The sequence below is a fragment of the Mustela nivalis genome, assembly GCF_964662115.1.
Source record: "Mustela nivalis genome assembly, chromosome: 14".
Classification (NCBI taxonomy): Eukaryota; Metazoa; Chordata; class Mammalia; order Carnivora; family Mustelidae; genus Mustela; species Mustela nivalis.
In genome coordinates, this window is record NC_139033.1 from 41089822 (window position 1) to 41110070 (window position 20249).

The 20249-nt window shown below is 38.3% G+C and overlaps 1 protein-coding gene across 3 annotated transcripts in view; it reads right to left on the reverse strand.

Moving 5' to 3' along the window:
* Positions 1-20249, reverse strand: part of DCC (DCC netrin 1 receptor) — a 1135716-nt gene that overhangs the window by 730583 nt on the left and 384884 nt on the right. For all 3 annotated transcript variants that reach the window (XM_082699428.1, XM_082699427.1, XM_082699426.1), the window contains exon 2: positions 16495-16815. In XM_082699428.1, the coding sequence (XP_082555554.1) occupies positions 16495-16815 (321 nt within the window). The remainder of the gene's footprint in view (positions 1-16494; positions 16816-20249) is intronic.

The window sequence follows — 20249 nt, forward strand, 5'->3', positions numbered from 1 at the left end:
AATAAGCTTGGAGATGGTGGTGACTTTTTAGAGATGACACCAGAAGTATGATCCATTAAAAAAAAAAAAAAAACTAAACTAGAGGTCATTAACATTAAAAACTTCTGCTCTGTGAAAGCCATCATCAAGAGAATGTGAAGACAGAACATAGACTGAGAGAAAATATTTGCAGGAGACATAGCTGATAAGGCACTGTCATCCCAATATAAAAGAACTCTTAAAACTCAACTCTATGAAAATGAACAATTGAAAAAATGAGCAAAAGGGCTGAACAGACACCTCACCAAAGAAGATATGCAGATGGCAAATAAGCACATGAAAAGATGCCCCATGTCCTCTGCATCAGGAGAATGCAAATTAAAGCAACAAGATACCACTACATGCTTACTAGCATGCCAAAATCCAGAACACTGATGACACCAAATGCTAGTGAGGATGTAGAACAATAGGAACTCGCATTCACTGCTGGTGAGAATGCAAAATGGTACTGCTACTTTGGAAGACATCTTGGCAGTTCCTTATAAAACTAAACATACCTTTACCATACAGTCTAGCAATCCCATTCCTTGGTATTTTACCTTAATGAACTAAAATTATGTCCACACAAAACCTGTGTGTTAATGTCTGTAGCAGTCTTATTCATATTTGCTAAAACCTAGAAGCAACCGAGATGTCCTTTGGTAGGTAAAGGGATAAATGGAAGTGGTAACCTTAAGAAAATGGACTATCATTTGGCACTTAAAAAAAAAAAAAAGAGAGAGAGAGAGAGCTATTAAGCCATGAAAAGACACGGAGGAATGTTAAATGGATATTATAAAGTAAAAGAAGACATATGAAAAGGTGACATACTATATGATTTCAACCATAGGACATTCTGAAGAAAAGCAAAATAAGACAGTAAAAAAAAAAAATATCACTCGTGGGGTGCCCGGGGGGCTCAGCTATTAAGCGCCTGCCTTCGGCTCAGGTTGTGATCTCAGGGTCCTGGAATCGAGCCCCCTGTCAGACTTTACTCTGTGGGGAGTATGATTCTCCCTCTTCCACTGGCCCTGCTTGTGTTCCCTCTCTCATTATCTCTCTGTCTCTGTCAAATAAATACATAAAATCTTAAAAAAAAGAAAAAAGATCAGTGGTTGCAAGTAGTTATACATTTCTTATGTATTTGTCAAAACCAATAGAATATACAACACCAGGAGTGAACCCTTAAGTAACCTATGGACTTTGAGTGATATTGATTTACGTCAGTGTAGTCTCATCAATTGCAGTACCTGTACCACTCCAACGTGGAATGTTAGTAGTGGGGGAGGGTGTGTGTATGTGCGGGGAAACAGGATATAGGGGAACTCTCTGTATCTTCTACTCAATCTTGCTGTGAACTTCACAGTGCTCTAAAAAAGTAATTCTATTTTAAAAGGGAAGAATGTTTCTTAGACTAAACATGGCTTGTTCTTTGATAAGAATGTTTTAGGTAGATGAGAGAGAGAAAAATTAAATTGCACAGGTTTTTCTCTTGGACAACTCAGTGGATGGGGTGTCATTCACTACAGTGGGGCTTACAGGAAGAGGGAAGTAAGAGGATAACCAGGCAAGAGAAATTGAAGAGGAAATCAGATTCCTGGTTTAAGCTAATTCAAGTCCTTTAGTCCTTGCCCTCCCTCCCCACTTTCTTTTCTTTTCTTTTCTTTTTTTTAAATTTGAATCTAGCCTGCATCTCCGAACATGTTTCATTGGAAAATGTCAGCCACTTATGGGCTAGGAATAGCTGCATTTTGATAGAAAACTGCAAACAAAAACAGATGTCCTTGTACATATTAAGAAAAAAACACGATAGTTTAGAGGAAAGAATGTGATTTTGAGGTCTGAAAGACCTGGGTTTCAGGTAAATTATTTAAACTGTCCCTCTGTCTCCTCCTAAGGGATATGGCATGCAAGGTGGTTGGGAGGGACAAAAACTATATTGTTACTTTTTAGGGAAGGGTCACAAAGTTGATCTTCACACCATAAAAGCAAGTGTTGGGATTATACACTGGGCGCTTCTCACATTTTAACCATAAGAATATGGCAGCTGCATAAAAATATAATACAATTAGGTGGGAGGGAAGTAATGTTGAATACATACCCAGAAGTGGTGATTTCTGGAATTCTCCTGATATTTAACCTACGAGTTGAGTCTTGATCCCATCCCTTTTATTTATTTATTTTTGTTAAGTTTTTGTTTTTGTTTTTGTTTTTGTTTTGTTTTGTTTTGTTTTTAATTTGACAGAGAAAGCAAGGGACCACAAGTAGGGTGAGCAACAGAGGGAGAGGGAGAAGCAGGATCCCTGCTAAACAGGGAGCCTGATGCAGGGCTGATCCCAGGACCCTTGGATCATGATGGAGCTGAAAGGAGAAGCTTAATCCACTGAACCACACAGGTGCCCCTATACCACACCTTTTATTGAAGATTCTCTACCCTCTTCTAGAAGAGGGCTATGGTTTGTTCTTTTCTGTAAGTCGTACCAGGTAGTAGGTCCTCAGGACATTTCAAAGCCCATTCCAAAGGCTAACATGTAGATTTCTCTTCTGTTGCCTCCTTGATCTTTCTTTTTCCAAAAGTAGTTCTTTCAAAGATTTACCTATAGACATTCTAAAGTATACAAAGGGAGCCTATATTATCAAAGAATTAAATAATATAGACTAAGTACCTACTGAGTGCTAAATATGATAGAGGGAAAAACAAACAAACAAACAACAACAACAACAAAAAACACAACCGCCAAGAAGATACAACAACAACCTATGCTGAGACTGGGAAAAATAACGTAAGGCTTTAGGGAAAAGGTCTTAGGCCACCCACAAAATAATACAAATGCGGAAATAAACAGACCGGGGACTAAGAATTCTCCAATCAATCGGGTTTCCCCTGCAGAGAGCTGGCATAGAAGACCTCCTGGGTAACACACTTTAGTCTATAAACTGTTGAGGGCAGTTTAGTAGAGCTCTCTCTGCTTTCGTAGGATGGGCAGAACGGCCAGTGTGACTGGGAGTCTTCGTGATGAGAATTGGCAGCCTTGACCCATGTTGACCACATTTGTAGTTTTTTTCCCCCATTGGTGACCTACCACATGTAAGCCTTATTTCGGCCTCTAATTTCTGAGGCACAGCAGCTGAGCGAAAGAGTATGAAAAGGTTACTCATTATAAACTGAAAAATGGATAAACTCATAATTTCTCAAACATGTGAAACACATGTCCCCCAGGTAAGACCTTGCACTCCAAATGTCAGGCCAGAGCGAATTCTTAAAGCTGAGTTATAAAGCTCCGAAAATGGAGTTTATAATGAAAATGTTGACAGGCTCTTGGAGCCACTGTAGTATAGAAAATTTAATATGTCACCTTGTTTTACAAGATTTTACTGGCATAGAAGAAAATTAAAACATTTAACATCTTTCACTTCACCAAATTGCTTCCCTCCTCCGAGGTATGGTGCCATTTCTGGTGCTATTTCATTTATAAACATTCTTTTTATCATCACGGCCCTAGCATGGGCCTGCTCAGCTCTCCACCCCCAGTATCCTTTCCAAAGCAATGACATGCTTACTGGGGCACTATTACCTTATAATTGCATTCACATTTTCTAAAGGTATGTTAAGTTGGAAGAGTTCTGGTGGAGGAGGGATTGAATTATTTACATAGCTGCACAGGCAACATAAATAATGCTGATCATTAAAATACTTTCTAAGCGCCTTACAAAAGGCCTTAAAAAAAAAAAAAAAGAAAGAAAGAAAGATTTGTACTGCAGATATTTACACAAATCCAGGGGCGATAAAAGAAAGGATAGCCTAGCATTGGAAAAAACATATTTAAATCCTCTGGCAAAATGGAATGACTGCCTGCATTTTCGAACACAAGGAGACAACAAGCATCCCAATGAGGGATGAGGGCACCTGGATGGCTCAGTCTGGACAGCATGTGGCTCTTGATCTTAGGGTTGTGAGTTCAAACCCTACGCTGAGTGTAGAGATTCCTTAAATAAGTGAATAACCTTCAAAAAATGAGAGATAATTTCCCAAGTCAGTTATAAATAATCAAGATTCATGTAAAAACATAGCTAGTAATGCAAGTCAGATTACTTACATGAATCTCCTAACTCTAGCAATGTTTTCATATCTATAATGACATTTACTTTCATGATTTGTTAAACACCAACTGGGGTAACCTGTCCGTTGGCAGTTCACATGCTTTCTCAGAAGCAAGAGTCCCAGCATAATTTGAGCTAGTCCACAGAAAGCTCCCCAAAGCTACAGCAAACTTTACTGCAGACTTTGGATAAGTGAGAATTAAGTGTTATGTTTAAAAAAAAAGAGGTGTTATGTTTCAATATCAGGAAGAATAAAGTCAAAACCTTGGATATTACCTAAATGCTTTGTCATGACATCGTTATTTCATTAACTCCAATTACTCAGGAAGATGGACTGATTCCACAGCATTGGTGCTAAGAGATTTAAAGAGGCACATTTAACCTCACGTGTTTGCACAGGACCTGTGTGGATGGGGAAGGATAAGCCTCTGGATGGGAAGCAGGCCAGACTGGTAGGACATCCAGGGCATATGGACATGTGTCCTCACAGAGGAGAGGAGGGCTTCTTCACAGAGCTTCCTTCCTCCCCTCTGCTGCAGAGCACTGAGGGAAGTTTTAACCATACCCCAATTTTGTTGTTCATAAACCTTCATCCATTGAGCCTTTACAAAGTTTCAAGCCCTTTACTTAGCACTTCTTGGTTATCTTACAGCAACCTCATTGTGGTAGGCCCATTTTATAGAGAGAAAACAAAGCCCAGAATATTCCCATAGGTGGCCAAGTTTACAGAAATAGTGAAGAACCAGAGACAGGATCCAAAGTCCTGGATGGCTGGCTCTGACACCCAATGCTTCTAACCAGTGTGCTCTACTGTGCAACTAACTGGGTTCTAAGGAATCTCTTTACCCAGGTGGGCTATGATATGATAAGATCTGCATCTTCACAAAGTCAGTGACCAGTAGAGGAGTTGAGGTATGGGTGTGTATTATCAATATATAGTGAGAGCCACATTCCATGCTCTGAGAAACACCAGGTCACTGTGTCACAGGTTCTCACAAAACCCCAACTCACTAGTCAACCATTCCTAAAAGATTGGCTGCATGAACTGAGTCTTGTAAAAATAAAATGCAAAGAGATAGTGCAAGGGATGAGAAAGGAAGACATACAGAATAGTGTGCAAAGCCATGGGCACTAGAATATGCTTGTTTAAGAAACTGCTATAAAAACTGAAGAAATAAGTGGGGATGGGGTTCTACATAAGGATACAGGAGCAAGTGGGGGCCAGAACCTGGAGGGTCTTTAGGACACTAGAGAAAGTTCCCATTGTTCTGTGGTCTGCCCATATGACCAAATGCCATTTTGACAGTATATATATAAAGCTTGGGAAATTCTGGTTTCTACCCAAGGGTCACTTCAATCCCAAGTCATGAAGTGACAACTACTAGCAGACTGAAGAGACACATATCAGGAAAATCACAGGACACAGGTGAGTGATATTTTCCCAGGTTGCTATACTTAAGATTCTCTTTCTCACTTGCTCCCTCTCTCCTTTTTTTTTTTTTTAAAGTGAGGCAAATGCCCTTGGTTGTTTGTTGACAGTGTCTTCATAACACCTGCTAGAGTAAGCAGCAGATTTCAGTAATACTTAAAAGTTAAGGAGAAGCCAGCTCTGTTTGCTCAATGGTTAAAAAAAAAAACAAAACAAAAAACAAAACAAAACAACAACAACAACAAAAAAAAAACACTGACCTCTGACGTTTTAGGTCCAAGCTAACAAAATGAATCTACCAATATTTGTTAAAATGCAGATACCCTTTGACTCGCCGGTTGCATTGCTACGAGTAGATCTTAAGAGACGTGCAAAAGATAGGCACAGCAGAGTATTCACTGAGTATAAAAATATACATAAAGGCGTTATGAACAAAAGAGAAAAATTAGAACAAACCAATATCAATATATGGATGGAAACTATAAAATCTTATAGAGGAATTAAAGAAATGAGACTCATCTGTTAGAGTAAGAAAAGCTACAGAGTACAGGATAATCGAATATTCTCATTTATGTTAAAAACAATCCGGAAAGGGATTAAGGTATACATTTGTTGTGATGAGCACTGGATGATGTACAGAACTGCTGATCACTCTCTTGTACACCCAAAACTAATACAACACTGTATGTTAACAACACTGGAATTAAAACAGAAAAGGACAATGAAGACAGAAAGTAGACTGGTGGTTTCCAGGGTATGAGGGGAGGGATGTAGATGCTCCAGAGTCAGGAAGTGACCAGGGCTGTACAGCTTGATGAATATACTAATAACAAGGGAATTACCTGCTTTCAAAGGTGAAACTTTACGGTATGTGAACTCTTTCATAATAAAGCAAACCCCAGATATATGTAATGTGTATGTGTTATGGAGGTTGTGGGGTATTTAAAGGAGACATTTACTCTATCTACAACTACATTCTCTAAACACAGGCACCACCAAGGCTGAGACTCAACTGGAAATAACCATGGAGAAATAGCCACAGTGCTTGCTCATGAAGTACCCAGTGTCCTTGGGACACACAGGTTGCCCTTGCAAGCAATGCTTGCATCAAAGAAATAATAATTTTGTGTGTCATGTTCCAGGTTTTAGAGATGAATTCTCCTTGCAACAGGGGCCACAAAAATCCAATCCAATAAAATCAACCGGCACTGAAACATAGGGTCGAAACTCTATATAGGCTTTATTAATCCTTAACACACTTTCTTAAATAGACTCTTACTTGGTGAAATGCTCCAAATGAAATTTCAGCAAGTGAAGTTTCCTGAGCAGCCCCTTTTAAGGGTGGTTGAACTTCAGGGTTACAATGAAAATGATTTTGGGGGGGGGGGGTAAAGTACAATTTTTAACAATGTGCATAACAACAAAAATAGAGGGGCTATCAATCAAACAGTAGGTTTTATGACTCTGGTGTTCATCAATGGATTGAAGACATAGAGGCTTTGATAGGAAGAGCCATCGAAATGGAAAGGTGTGTGAGTGTATGGGCATCTTGTCTCTATGGTATGTATTTGTGTCTAATTATCTCTGGACAACCTAGGTTGCACTATAGATAGTATAAACCTAATTGTTTAAAGATCATAACAGAAAACATGCAGACGATACAACACAGATGCTCTCTCACACACATATCCTTCACCAGCGCGATATTTATCAAACCATTTACAGGCAGTTACTCTGACCCTGGCTTACTAGATTTTTCGTTAGTCATACTACCCCCCACCTTCGCTGCCTTAAGGAAACAAAAATAAATTATTCTCGGCTCCTGAGCCCAATTCCAATGTGTAGAGAAGGTTTTTCTGCAGCACCAAAAATCCTCTGGACACCAACTTGGTGTTCTTAAAATTCAACTCAATTCTGATCTCCACCCACCTGCAGACAGATCAGAGTCCAGAGGTTAGGGGTTCAGTCCTACCCCCCCCCACTTCCCACTTCAGAGGCTAGTTAGTCACAAACCCAGGTTCTCACATGTGCTTCTGACCCACTGACTATAGCTTGGAGGTTCCAACCACCTCCTCCTCAGGTTAGATCAATTTATTGGAGCACCTTACATAATGCAGAGAAATATTTTATGTACTAGATCACTGGCTTATCATAAAAGGGTATAACCCAGGGGCAGCCAGAAGGAAGAGATGCAAGGACAATGTGTGGGGAAAGGGTGCAGAGTTTCCCTGACCTTCCCAGGCATCATTCTCTCAGCACCCAACAGGGAAACTCTTGGAACCTTCTTTGGATTTTTAAGGAGGATTCAATACATAGGCGTGACAGATTAAATCACTGACCATTAGCATTGATGGGACATCCAGCCCATCTCCCCTCCATCCTAGGGGATCAAGGGGGTGGTAGTGGAAGTTCTAACCCTCTAATCACTTGGTTTTTCTCCTGCTAACCAGGGCCCACCCTCGAGTGGGATCCCAAAGTCAACCTCATGAACATAGCAAAAGACCTTAGTAACTCTCAGGAGTAAGGAAATAGCCAGGGTTTTAGGAGCTCAGTGCCAGAAACAGGAAGAAGGCCACATAGATACTTATTTTCAGTCACAGTATCACAGTCCCAGAGCTCTATATGGTCCAGTTAAAGCAGGTACATCTGAGAGACATTTAAAGACAAGCCCCAGTTCCATCCATGTTGTCGCAAATGGCAAGATTTCATTTCTTTTGATGGCTGCATAGTATTCCATTGTGTATATATACCACATCTTCTTTTTTTTTTTTTTTAAGATTTTATTTATGTATTTGACAGAGAGAAATCACAAGTAGATGGAGAGGCAGGCAGAGAGAGAGAGGGAAGCAGGCTCCCTGCCGAGCAGAGAGCCCGATGCGGGACTCGATCCCAGGACCCTGAGATCATGACCTGAGCCGAAGGCAGCGGCTTAACCCACTGAGCCACCCAGGCGCCCCGATACCACATCTTCTTGATGCAACATGGGGGCTTAAGTGGGTAGGAGAAGAATCAATGAAACAAGATGGGATTGGGAGGGAGACAAACCATAAGTGACTCTTAATCTCACAAAACAAACTGAGGGTTGCTGGGGGGAGGGGGTTTGGGAGAAGGGGGTGGGATTATGGACATTGGGGAGGGTATGTGTTTTGGTGAGTGCTGTGAAGTGTGTAAACCTGGTGATTCACAGACCTGTACCCCTGGGGATAAAAATATATGTTTATAAAAAATAAAAAATTTAAAATTAAAAAAAAAAAAATACAAGCCCCAGTCAAGAACCTGAAATGAACTGTGCGAACAAAAGCATCTTCTCAGTTGCTTTTAGAGTGTTTTCCACCCTTCCCTTCAGTGGAAAACACTGAGCTCCGGGGCTAAGGCAATAGTTTTGGTCTTTTAATAGAAAGCCTCAAAAAAAACAAAAAACAAAAAAACAACAACAACAAAAAAAAACAGCCTCTAAGGAATTTTCAGCTAAGCAGTAGGAGAAGCAAATTTAAATATATTAATACTATATTACATTATTTATTATGTAAAAGTGTGTGTGTGTGTGTGTGTGTATGTGTGTGTGTGTGTGTGTATGTGTGTGTGTGTGTGTGTGTGTGTGTGTGAGTGTGTGTGTGTGTATTCCCAGTGAACTGTGAAATGAGATGGTAGATTGGGACCTACCCTCCTTATTTATTTTGTATCAAAAATATCCAACATTGCTGTTTCATTGTTGCTATTTTATGCTAAACTCAGGATTTAAGTTCCAAAACAAGTTACTTGCCGCATCAAGAAAATGTGGCTCCTTCATGTCTCCCAATGGCTCTGTATTCACTAGGAATTAACTTTTCTGATTTATTCTAATTCTCACAGCTATTGAATAATAGGCTTTTAAACAATTATGGGAGTAATGGCCAATGGGTTAGACTGCTTATTACAGAATATATGGAGATTGTAGGTATAAAATTAGACTATTAAAAAACAATAATTTCCTAAAGGGAGAAGAGTAAGTGCTTTCACTAACAGTACTTTCACCTACATTCTAAAAGGAAAAGATTAAAATGATGTAGAGACTACATACACTGATATTTTCTATGATTTCTTTTAACTAAGATAGTTTCTAGAACATCCCCTAAGTTTAACGGTTTCCTTACTTTGTAGAAAAACTTTGCATCTAATACAAATATCTCAATTCAAAGGTCGTTATATAATATTACATTTAAATAATAAATTTTACTGTGGACATAAAAAATATAATAGAAAAAAAAACAGGACCTGTGGTAGGTTCATAGAAGTAAAAATGTTTTATTAAATTTATTATCAGTCATAATTTCATCAGAGATTTACAATGATGTCATCTGAGCTATCTACTTACTCTGTTTAAGTATTTGTTAGGCCTGACATTTATAAAAAAAAAAACAAAAACAAAAAACCACAACAAGCTTTTGTATTCAAAAGGGGTCTTCTAGAATGTGAAACAGTTTTTTGTTACTATCATTGAGTTATTTTAAATATTACTCCTGCATTTTATTATAGTACTAGCAAAAATCACACTGCAGCTAGCTTAACGTTTGAGTAAAAAAAAAAAAAAAAAAGAAAAAAGAAAAGAAAAGAAAAAGAAAACAAAACAAAACAAAAAAACCCAGTGCTCTTAATATAATGATTTTTAGAATTAATTATTAGCTACTTCCATTGTCACATGAATTAGAATTCATAACAAAGAAAGGAAATGAAAGGTAGGAAGATTTTTTAAAATTTTGTTTTGTTGATGTTTCCACTATAAAAAGCCTTGTCAAGTTCTCTTTTGTAATTTTTATAATGTAGAAGGTGTCTTTCCATTGTGCACATTTTTCAGGAATATATTTCTATTTTAATTTTATTGCAGAGTTAATTGACTTAGGAAGGAAGCAGCTAAAACCCATTTTTAAAAATGCAATTATTTAAGGCAAGGGTGCAGGAGGATGCGGGTAAGGAAGCACTGGGGCAAGTTGGTGATTATCCTAGTTTTATTTAGTAATAAAATTAAAAGAAAATTATAAGATTAGCACACACCCAACGATTACTTATAACACCACATTTCCTTCCTACATATTACATCTATTTTACTCTCATGTTTTAACCACAAAACAATAGGAACATTTAGCTAGCTGAAGATAATCAAGATCATTAAGAATCATGGTGTCTGAACAATTTATTTTCCTACTCATTGTTTGAAAATAAATACTATCCCTATTGGATTAAAATTAAAAAAGCTTTGCTCTGTAACTGCACCTTCCCAAAATAGAATTTTGAGAGTTTTCAAAGGCCTTGGGTTACATTTTCTAAACTGCTTGACCAGATGAACTTGACCTTCTAGGCAAGATTCTTATATTTGTTCCTGTAGAGAAAAGGAATATGAGCATTTTTCTTGCTGTTTCCTTTATATAACATTTGAGTGACCTGAGGCAATGTAGTTTATTCTCCTTTTTCTTAAGACAAGCTCCTTTTTCTGTTTCCTTTTAAGTAAAAACGTAAAGGTCAGATTATCATTTCACAAAATGCTCCATTCAGCTGAGGTGATTCTAGCTTCTCTCACTATAATATGCTTTCACTAATTATTTCATAACTCATTTAAATGGGAGGCATTCTGGAAGGAAATTCACTGCAACAACTCCTCAAGTAACTAATTATTTTTTTTTAACACAGGGGAATTTTAATTATAATGCCTGTGTTATTTAAAAGCAGTGTGTGACAATTTGCATCTTGAAACATCTATTGTAATAAGGAAGAAGAAAAAAATATACTGCTGAATGAAATAACAATTCGAGTAAAGGCAATTTAGTTGGCCTTTTATTTGCTTGATTTTCAAGAAACAGAAAGAAAAAAATGCTAACTGAGCCTGAATTATGAAACCACTTACAAAGATTAAAAGATAAGAAAAATCTTACCCTTTAAAAAGTATATATAAGCTTATTTTTAAAGATATATGTTCTCTATACTTTAGGAGATATTCATCGTGTGTCATCATTTAATGCATAATGATGGTAGCAAAATCTTTCATTTGAGAAGAAAACAACCAAATCATAGTGTTTTCCCACAGGGAGCTGATATTTTTGAGGGACTAAATGGATAAATAAAACCTATTTTATTATTATTATTATTATGACAATGACTACTCTTTCCCTTTGTTTACATTTTGGAAAGTTTTCTTGGTTAAAAATAAATGACTACTTAGGAAATTATTCACAGTGTCCTTACATCTAATCCTCAGATTGAGAAGCAAAGTCACAAGGGAATAAATATGTGCCAGAGTTAGAGAATGTGGGTTCCACTTTCTGCCTGTAGAAAGTTCTCTATTAATCTGGGTATCTGTATCACAGAGCCTTTTTGAGCATTATGAGCTAATGTATATGAATATACTGTACAAAGAGGAAAAGATCATACAAAAGTCAGTGGTTTTAATAGTCAAGAAGTAAATGCTTAAAAATTAACAAAAGAAGAATCTACCTGTATACAGATGCTCTATGATGTATGATGTATCCTGCAATCGGTGTCCATTTACCTGAGAAGGAGCAGATCCCAGTGCATCCCCAAGAGAGTAAATACAAGAAGAGGTCATACTTGGGTTCCAGCTGTGATCCTCAGAGCCCAGCAGGGGAAGTGAGTGGGCAAGGGTCTGGCTGGTTGGGTGGGTGTGTGGGTGGCAGATGGGAGGGATTAGTATCAAGGAAAATAAACAAGATGGTACTTTCATGATTATGCAGTGGAGCTTGGCAGTGATATGGTTTTCTTACACACTGGCATTGACTCCCCTCTCCTCTAGAGGAGAGGGGGTTATGTTAAACTCTCAGACTAGATCAAAACTCCTGTGAACTCAGCTTCAGTGAATCTTTTCCAGTTGGAAGGACAATAAGAAGGCTCCATTGAAAGGACTGACCAGCATCTTTTTCTGAAATGATAACAGCAGTTGCATGATCTAGAACTCCTGGTTTGACCAGTACAAATTACATTGGCTTCATGGACAGAACACTAGATTAAGTTGTGAAAAATGAACCTTGTAGTCAAACAGATTTTAGCACAGCTTGCCAACAAACTGCATAGATTCAATTTTAAAAACTCAATTCAGGCTTGCCAGTGTGTGCTTATAGATTGCAAAAGCAGATATCTGATCCAAGAGGACAATATTTATAGCTCACGATTTGTAGCCTATATTTCTTTTTCTCCTGATCCCTCCAAAAATGTTCTGAATCATCACAAGGAATATTCAAAGTTGTCATTCCTTAATAATACTAATTGCAGTAACATCATAACATCCATTTTAGGTCAATTTGTACCATTACTGCTGCCATTGAATAAGAATTTACTCTGTACCAGAGCTTTCCATGCTAAATGTTCTTTAAAAGCCAGCACAGCCTTAGGAGGTAGGTTATTGTTATGTCGATTTTACAGAAGAGAATTCAAAGGCTCAGAGAGCTGGCAACATCTGGAGTAGGGAAAATGTGCGTGGACTGGTCCATGCTCATCGTGATGTTATGGATTTCAGAAGGGATGAGGGATTGGCACATGCCTTTCTTATTTTTTTAAGTAGCATATCGATATCCCAGCATAGTCCATTGCTACTTCCAAAGTCCTCAATAGTTAGTTCCTTTATAGACTACTGAGATATAAATCAAATTATTCCAATAATTTATCAACTAGTTTGATATAAAGAAAATCACTCCAACTCTGTCCATCAAGTAGTTGTTTAATCTCATCAAGCTCAAAAAAAAAAAAAAAAAAAAAAAGAAAGAAAGAAAGAGAGAGAGAGAGAGAGAGAGAAGTTGAGGAGCAGGAGGAAAACAAAGATGACACTGACAGTTGAGTAGCCAAAGGCAAGCTACTCCATCACGGACCAGTTTGTCATGAAGATTATTCTTATTCCACGCAGAAAGCAGTAGAGACCCCAGGGGCTCAAGAGAAACTTTTGCCCCCCTCTTAACTATACAGAGTAATCTAAATTGGAGGTCTTCTCCCAGAACAAGGATTATCAGTGGAAATAAATTTTATTTGAAAATTTTTGCCATCCATATGGCAGGGCAAACCTCTAGTTACCAAACTTCTTTTCTTCCTCTTATTGCCCCATGAAATGCATTCCTTTCTTCTGAAATCCAAAAGCACTACCCCTACTCCTTAGTTCAGAATGATGTAGATACCTCATTTTGTCTGTGTCTTTGGAATTTCCATGTCTGTGTGGATTCCCTCTATGCATGCTATTAAATTCTATTTTCTCCTGTTAATCTGTTCTATGTCAATCTGGTTCTTAGTCCAGCTAGATGGACCCTTGAAAGGGACACAAATTCTTACTCCCCTACAATGGGAACCTCTCCATATATGGCACAGCTCCATGTGTTCACTGGCAAAGCAAATAGCTAATGAATAAGTACAAAACATGCCCAACACTCTGGTAGGTATAGAGCGGGGATGGGAAGGAGAAGCTTCGCAGATAATTTGTCTCTGCTTCTCTCTTTAAAAGTCTCAATCTAGAAGGCTAAACAGAAATATCCATGGCAGAGAAATACTGCACCATTTTAGACTAGAGCTTACTGGATACAAATAAAAATTCCCCAGTTTCAGCCAGTACAGGCCAAGCTGCTTTCAAATGGATTAATAGCCCTTACTGATAGAACTTGCAATTCTCAGGAATGCCAAGAGACAATAGCTTGTGACACTGAGACTTTTTTTTTTTTTTTAAGAGAGGGAGAGAAGTAAGGAGGGGCCAAAGGAGAGCTAGAGAAAGAATCTTAAGCAGGCTCCATGCCCACCACTGGGGGGGCCCATCTCACAACTCTGAGATCATGACCTGAGCCAAAATCAAGAGTTGGAAGCTCAACCAAGTCACATGGGCACCCTATACTGAGACTTTTAATAAGATGTTAGACGGATGGTAGCCCTTGGCTTATCTTTCCTACTCCCCCACTCCGGCTTCAGCAAAGTGCACAGTTAGGTTGAAGAGTTTGAAGAGCATGTGAGAAGTTCCTAGAAAATTGGATGAATGGTGCAAGTCAAGAGCACGGTACGGAACGTTCTGATTGATTAAAGACAGATTTCATTTGCCACATTTCTTTCTCCTGAAAGACACTTTGAGAAAGCAAAAGGTGGAAGAGAGGCGTTATTATTTTAAATGGACTCTACACCACACTTGAGGGTACAAAACAGGTTTTTTGGTGGGTTTTTTTGTTTGTTTTGTTTTTTTCATTCACACAAAGCTGACTGTTACCTTTTAGCGGTGACTGGTTTATTGACTGCTAATGCTTTAAAAATGAGATTAAATCAAGCCCATGGTCTTTATTACAAGGAAGATATATGCCCCTTGTGCATTCCAGTGGTTTGGCAATCTTAACCTCGACAGACATAACATTGATGTATGCTGTGTTGCCAAACAGCATGGTAAGTGTTTAAAATGCTGTGAACAGCCTTATTGCCTTGAAATGATACAATCTAATATTAGATTGTAACTCAGTGACTGAATCTGCCAACCCATCCTTCTACAGAATAGGAAAGTTGAAGTTACTTTGTTTTAATATCTCACAGGGAAGGGATCATTCTTCATTTCACCATTGAAACAGAGCGGGTAAAAGTGAATCTAGATTGCAGGGAAACAGAAACCACAAAGAATCAGGTCATTTTCATTAACAGCACATATGCATCTGCCTTTTAGTACTGTCGAAACGCCAGCCTAGAAATTCTTACGCTAGAAAAATTGAGTCGCACCCTTTCCACTTCACTTGGAATATTTTGGCAAAGCAGATTTTACCTTAATCCTCGGCGTTTATTCCACTTGTTCCTTTTAATCAATCATAATTAATATAGACTTTCAGTCCTCTCTGCACTTTATGCTCATCAATCAAATTCCAGGCATCCATCACTCAAAGGACCCAGGGGGCTGATAGCCTCGGTTTGCATGATCAGAATGCCACCTCACGTGCTTCCTGAGTAAAGAGGACTTTCTGCAACTGTGCTTTGGCCTGTCACTGCTAAAGCAGTCAGGACACCACCAGGTAGGTCGACAGACCATTCAAGTTTTCCTTGAGACTGAGGGCTTGGTTCTTAGGGCATGGTACTTTCAAATGCTAAAACCCAGTCAGTCCTGGTTAAAACCGGATGGTTGCCCACTGTCTCTCTAGGTGAAGACTTGCCCCCTATCCAAGACATTTTTGCTCAGGCAAAGTCTGGTTTGTGACACTCTTCTGTGGCACAAAACCAGATTTCTGGGCTGAATGTGTATCAGTATGCAATATCCGCAATATCTGATTTTCTATGCTGTCACCTGACAAGAGCATCTCTTGCAGATTTTAGCTTCCTCGTACCCTCGGTAGAATGAGTGCTGGAGTGGTGGTCCTGTCCAATTGTCCTAGCACATGTTATTGCTGAAAATGAGTCTTCATTCTTATCAGTATTCTAGATTTTAGACAAAATGGGACCTGGGAAAAGAAGCCCATATCAAATGGTTGCCCTCTTGGTTTAATTGCAAATTGTTATTTCTCATTTGGAAATCTGTATGTTGCAGTTCAAGCCATTATCATTAAACAAAATACACTGCTCTGAAGGGGGGAAAAAAAGAAAGAAAGAAAAAGGAAAGAAAAAAAGCTCTGCAAAATGTCAGGATTAGTGATTCTCTAAAATGGAATTAATTAGGAAATCATTTTTCCTAATATTTTCAACTAATGAAAAGTCCTCCCCGCAGACACAGGTAGTATATCAACTTGAGACAGTCTTTGTTTCTGAAAATCTCATTTTCAGAATGGTTGCTCAGATCCTTCCACTGTTTTCCAAGCAATTAAGGAGAAAGTAAGTCAAAATCATAAGGGAATATGCATTTATCTTTTTTACATTGTTCCCTTATCCTAAAAATGCATACTTTTTCTACAAAGATAATTTCCTTATTCCCCCAAAAAAAGGAATAAGAAGAGTTGGAGAAGGAGGAGGAAAAAAAGGAAGAATCCACTTACCTGCTACAGCAACTTTCGCTGTCCGACTAATGATTGACCCAGAATCTCCTAAAGATGCCTCACATTGGTAAAGTCCCTCATCGGGCTTGTGGTGCCTGGAGTGAAGTATGTTTTGTATCAACAGAGAGCCATTTGGAAGTTGCTGCTTCCTTTCATCCATTCCCAAGGCCAGGTGGACGCCATCTTTCTTCCACTTGATCATCGGGACTCCCCGGTCAGACTCCGCAGAGCAGTTCAGGAGGACATTTCCTCCCCGCATGGTAACAGCATCGGAAGGCTCCGACAGGAAGCGCAGTGATGTGAAAGGCTTAATCTGGAAACCTGGAGCAAGAAAGCAAGAGGGAAATAAATATGTTCACTTAATCAAAGGGATCACAGGCTTTCATATTCTGCTTCTTCTTTACAAAACTTTTCAAAACAGCAGGGGCCTTTGAAAAATATCAAAGAATAAATGATATTCTGTTAAAGGAACAAAACAAACAAAGACGCCTCAGTTGAGCTAACCAAATTAATGAAACAATTGACCGGAAAAGTAATAATGTGAGAAATTAAAAATTCATACAAATCTAAGTATGGCCATCACTACTTATAAGAAAATGCTTAAATATATAGACAGAAAAAGCTAATATTTTCCAAATAAAACTAGATATTTTAAAGTAACAATGCTTAATAGTGGAGAAGCAGTAGTAGTCCCCTAGGATTTGGGGGACTTTAAAAAAATATTTTTTTAAATTAACATATAATGTATTATTAGCCTCAGGGGTACAGGTCTGTGAATCGCCAGGTTTACACTTCACAGCACTCACCATAGCACATACCCTCCTCAATGCCCAAAACCTCACCACCCTCTCCCAAACCCTCTCCCCTCGGCAACCCTCAGTTTGTTTGGTGAGATTATGAGTCTCTTATGGTTTGTCTCCCTCCCAATCCCATCTTGTTTCATTTATTCCTTCCTACCCCTAAACTGGGGGGCATTTTCTATCTCTGCATTTTGTACCCATTAATTATTTGAAAAAAATTTACTCAGATACGTCATTTCATTAACAACAACAGCAACAAAAATCAACTGAACACCATAAAGAAAGTCATTTAGAACAAAGCTCTGGTGAGATTTAAAATAGGTAACAAATCCCCACTTGCAGAAGCAAGTCAATCATGCCACTACCTATAATCAGAAATCCCTGAAGTGTCTTAATTTCCATCTGAATGTTGTTCATGAGCCAGGAAATCTAAGTGAATGTTATATTATATTCGGTTTCTCTCTCTCTCTCTCTCTCTCTCTCTCTCTCTCTCTTTTTTTTTCTGTAAACATAAATGAACATAAGAAATCAACAGGAGGAAGAGAAAGTCATTGAAGAATCCTGAGGGGGTGAAATAAGTATAATTAGTTAAAGTATATTATATTCAGGGCTCACAAAATAGCATTTAGCAGAATGCTAGGTTGTTGAATCACAGGCTTTGGCAAGGTTTTTGGAAGTCACTGGGCTCACCCTCTGCTCAAACAAGTGTATGCCTAAATCATTCGAGTTGAATTACTTTTGATTTCATTTTTTAACCATATCTGGGGCTAGGGATTCTACAATGGCCCTTGGTATCTTGTTTTTACTATTTACTTGTTCTTAGAGTAACTGAATTTTCTTGCTTCTATTTAATCTCGAATTTTGTTCTGAATTGCTTTGTGTGAAAACACAGAGGAGATGGACATTTCTTTTTAAGAGCCCTTTATTCTTCTGAAGCATTTAATTTCTCTAAAAATACCACCTAAATTATGTTTTAGCCTTCATGTGTTTCAGGATAATAACCCCAATTTCATTAGCTTCCTTAATTTTTCTGTGATGGAAACAATTACTTGTGTGTGTGTACTTTGCATAAACTTTCTAGTTTTCTATCATTTAAAAGGCAAGCATCTAAATTGCCTGTCATCAACATTCTCTTAAAGGATTGGTCCATCCTAGCTCCAATGGATAGATTCTTTCTTAACTTTGTATATGCCCACTTTCCTGCAAAGATAAAAGCTGGACAGTTTCACACTGTTCCTGTACAATGTTACCTGTCCTACCCAATTTTTCTAAGCCTTCTATCTGAAGCCTCTTATCTTGCTCCTCTGTTGAACTTCTCCCAGTGAACTGTAGCATTTACCCTCATACACTCCTCTCATCCAATGAGACCATTCACCCAAAGAAAGCAGCCAGAACTTTGCTCAGATTAATATAAATTATAAAATTGCAGTGAGCAGTTAAGTCTACCAGAAGTGACATTGGTAAAAAATCTCAAAAGAGACAGCCTAGCCCCCTCACTGCCCATGAAGCTCCTCCTAACCCCGAAATCATCTTAGTGTAGCCAACTTACTTTTTACTGCCCATTTTTCTAGGGAGAATTAGATCAGATTAGGGGTCTGGATATTTAGCTCTTGGTCCTGGCATTACTACGTAGAGATCCATGACTCAAATAAGTCTTTCAAATCCTCAGAATTTCAAATCCTCAGTTCCTTCATCTGTAAAGTGAGGGCATGGAACTAAACCATCTCTAAATTTCAACATCTAGTTTGGAAACTCTCAGAGCTAGGATGGGTTAAAGGCATCCTTTAAGAGAATCCTGCTCTGAGCTTACTGAGATGCAAACCGATGTTGCTGTAAATGACTCCCCCATGTCTACATGATACCCTCCTTTATAAGAAAAGAAACACGAGTCAGTGAACACCTCACTTGAGATACCAATGCTGGGAAAGCAGAGAGAAGTTCCAATGTCCTTGAATGTCAAGACATTTCACTAGAGTAATACTGCATTTTCCGTACAAGTGACATTAGCAGGGTAGAAATAAATTTAGAATTCAAGACCATGCAACCGTATTAAAAAGCATTTATTGCTTTTTGGTTCTTCCCGGGGCCTATATTTTAAACAACAATTTCATGTTGAACACCTGATTTATGTCACAGAACACATAACACATTGAATGCAGCTGTTTATGACAGCATGTTAATGAGTATATGTACCCATTATCACAAATAAATAATCCACTTAATCTGAAACAAGGAGTTTATGACAGTTTTCAGTGCTGTGAGTACATAATTTAGGGAAGTTAAATAAAAATTAACTTTTCTTCAAAACGACTACCCTTGCATTTTGCAGGCAATTTGAGCTTCTGGACTCCTTATAACAATTACATTTTTAAAGCATTGCTGAGGAATACAGGTATCTCATTGCTTTAAGTAACTTGAATTAGTTACTTTGTTTTTAGAAAAAATGGTCTCAGGTCAACAGAATCTGTTGAGAAGCAATACATATGTGTCCAATGTTCCTCTTCTCAAAGTTCCAGTCTATGCAGGCAAAGCTGCTTATATTCCCTTCGGTAATATTCTAACGGGGGCTTCAGAAATGCCCCACTAACACAGTACACTGACTCCAATTTAGGTTGCCCCCTTTTCTACTCCTCTTAGGGTACTCTTAGGGTACTCATTTCCCCCGGAGGGGTTTTGCCTGCCAGTATGTCACCTTTTAATCTTTTAATATGAAATAATTTTTATCCAATTGTTTCATCCAAGAATCCCTATCTGAAATCAACTACACTGGTCCAATGTTTGAGCAGAGAAAGATACATGATAACATTGGAGCCTGTAGCTCAAAAAGTTGTGGCTGGAATTTGGATGGGGGACAGATTGCCTGGCAAATGAGTGAAAGAAATAACCAGAAAGCAACAGAAGAATGCTTTCGAAGAGTTAAATTTCACAGAGGATTTTACATTAGATTGACTATGG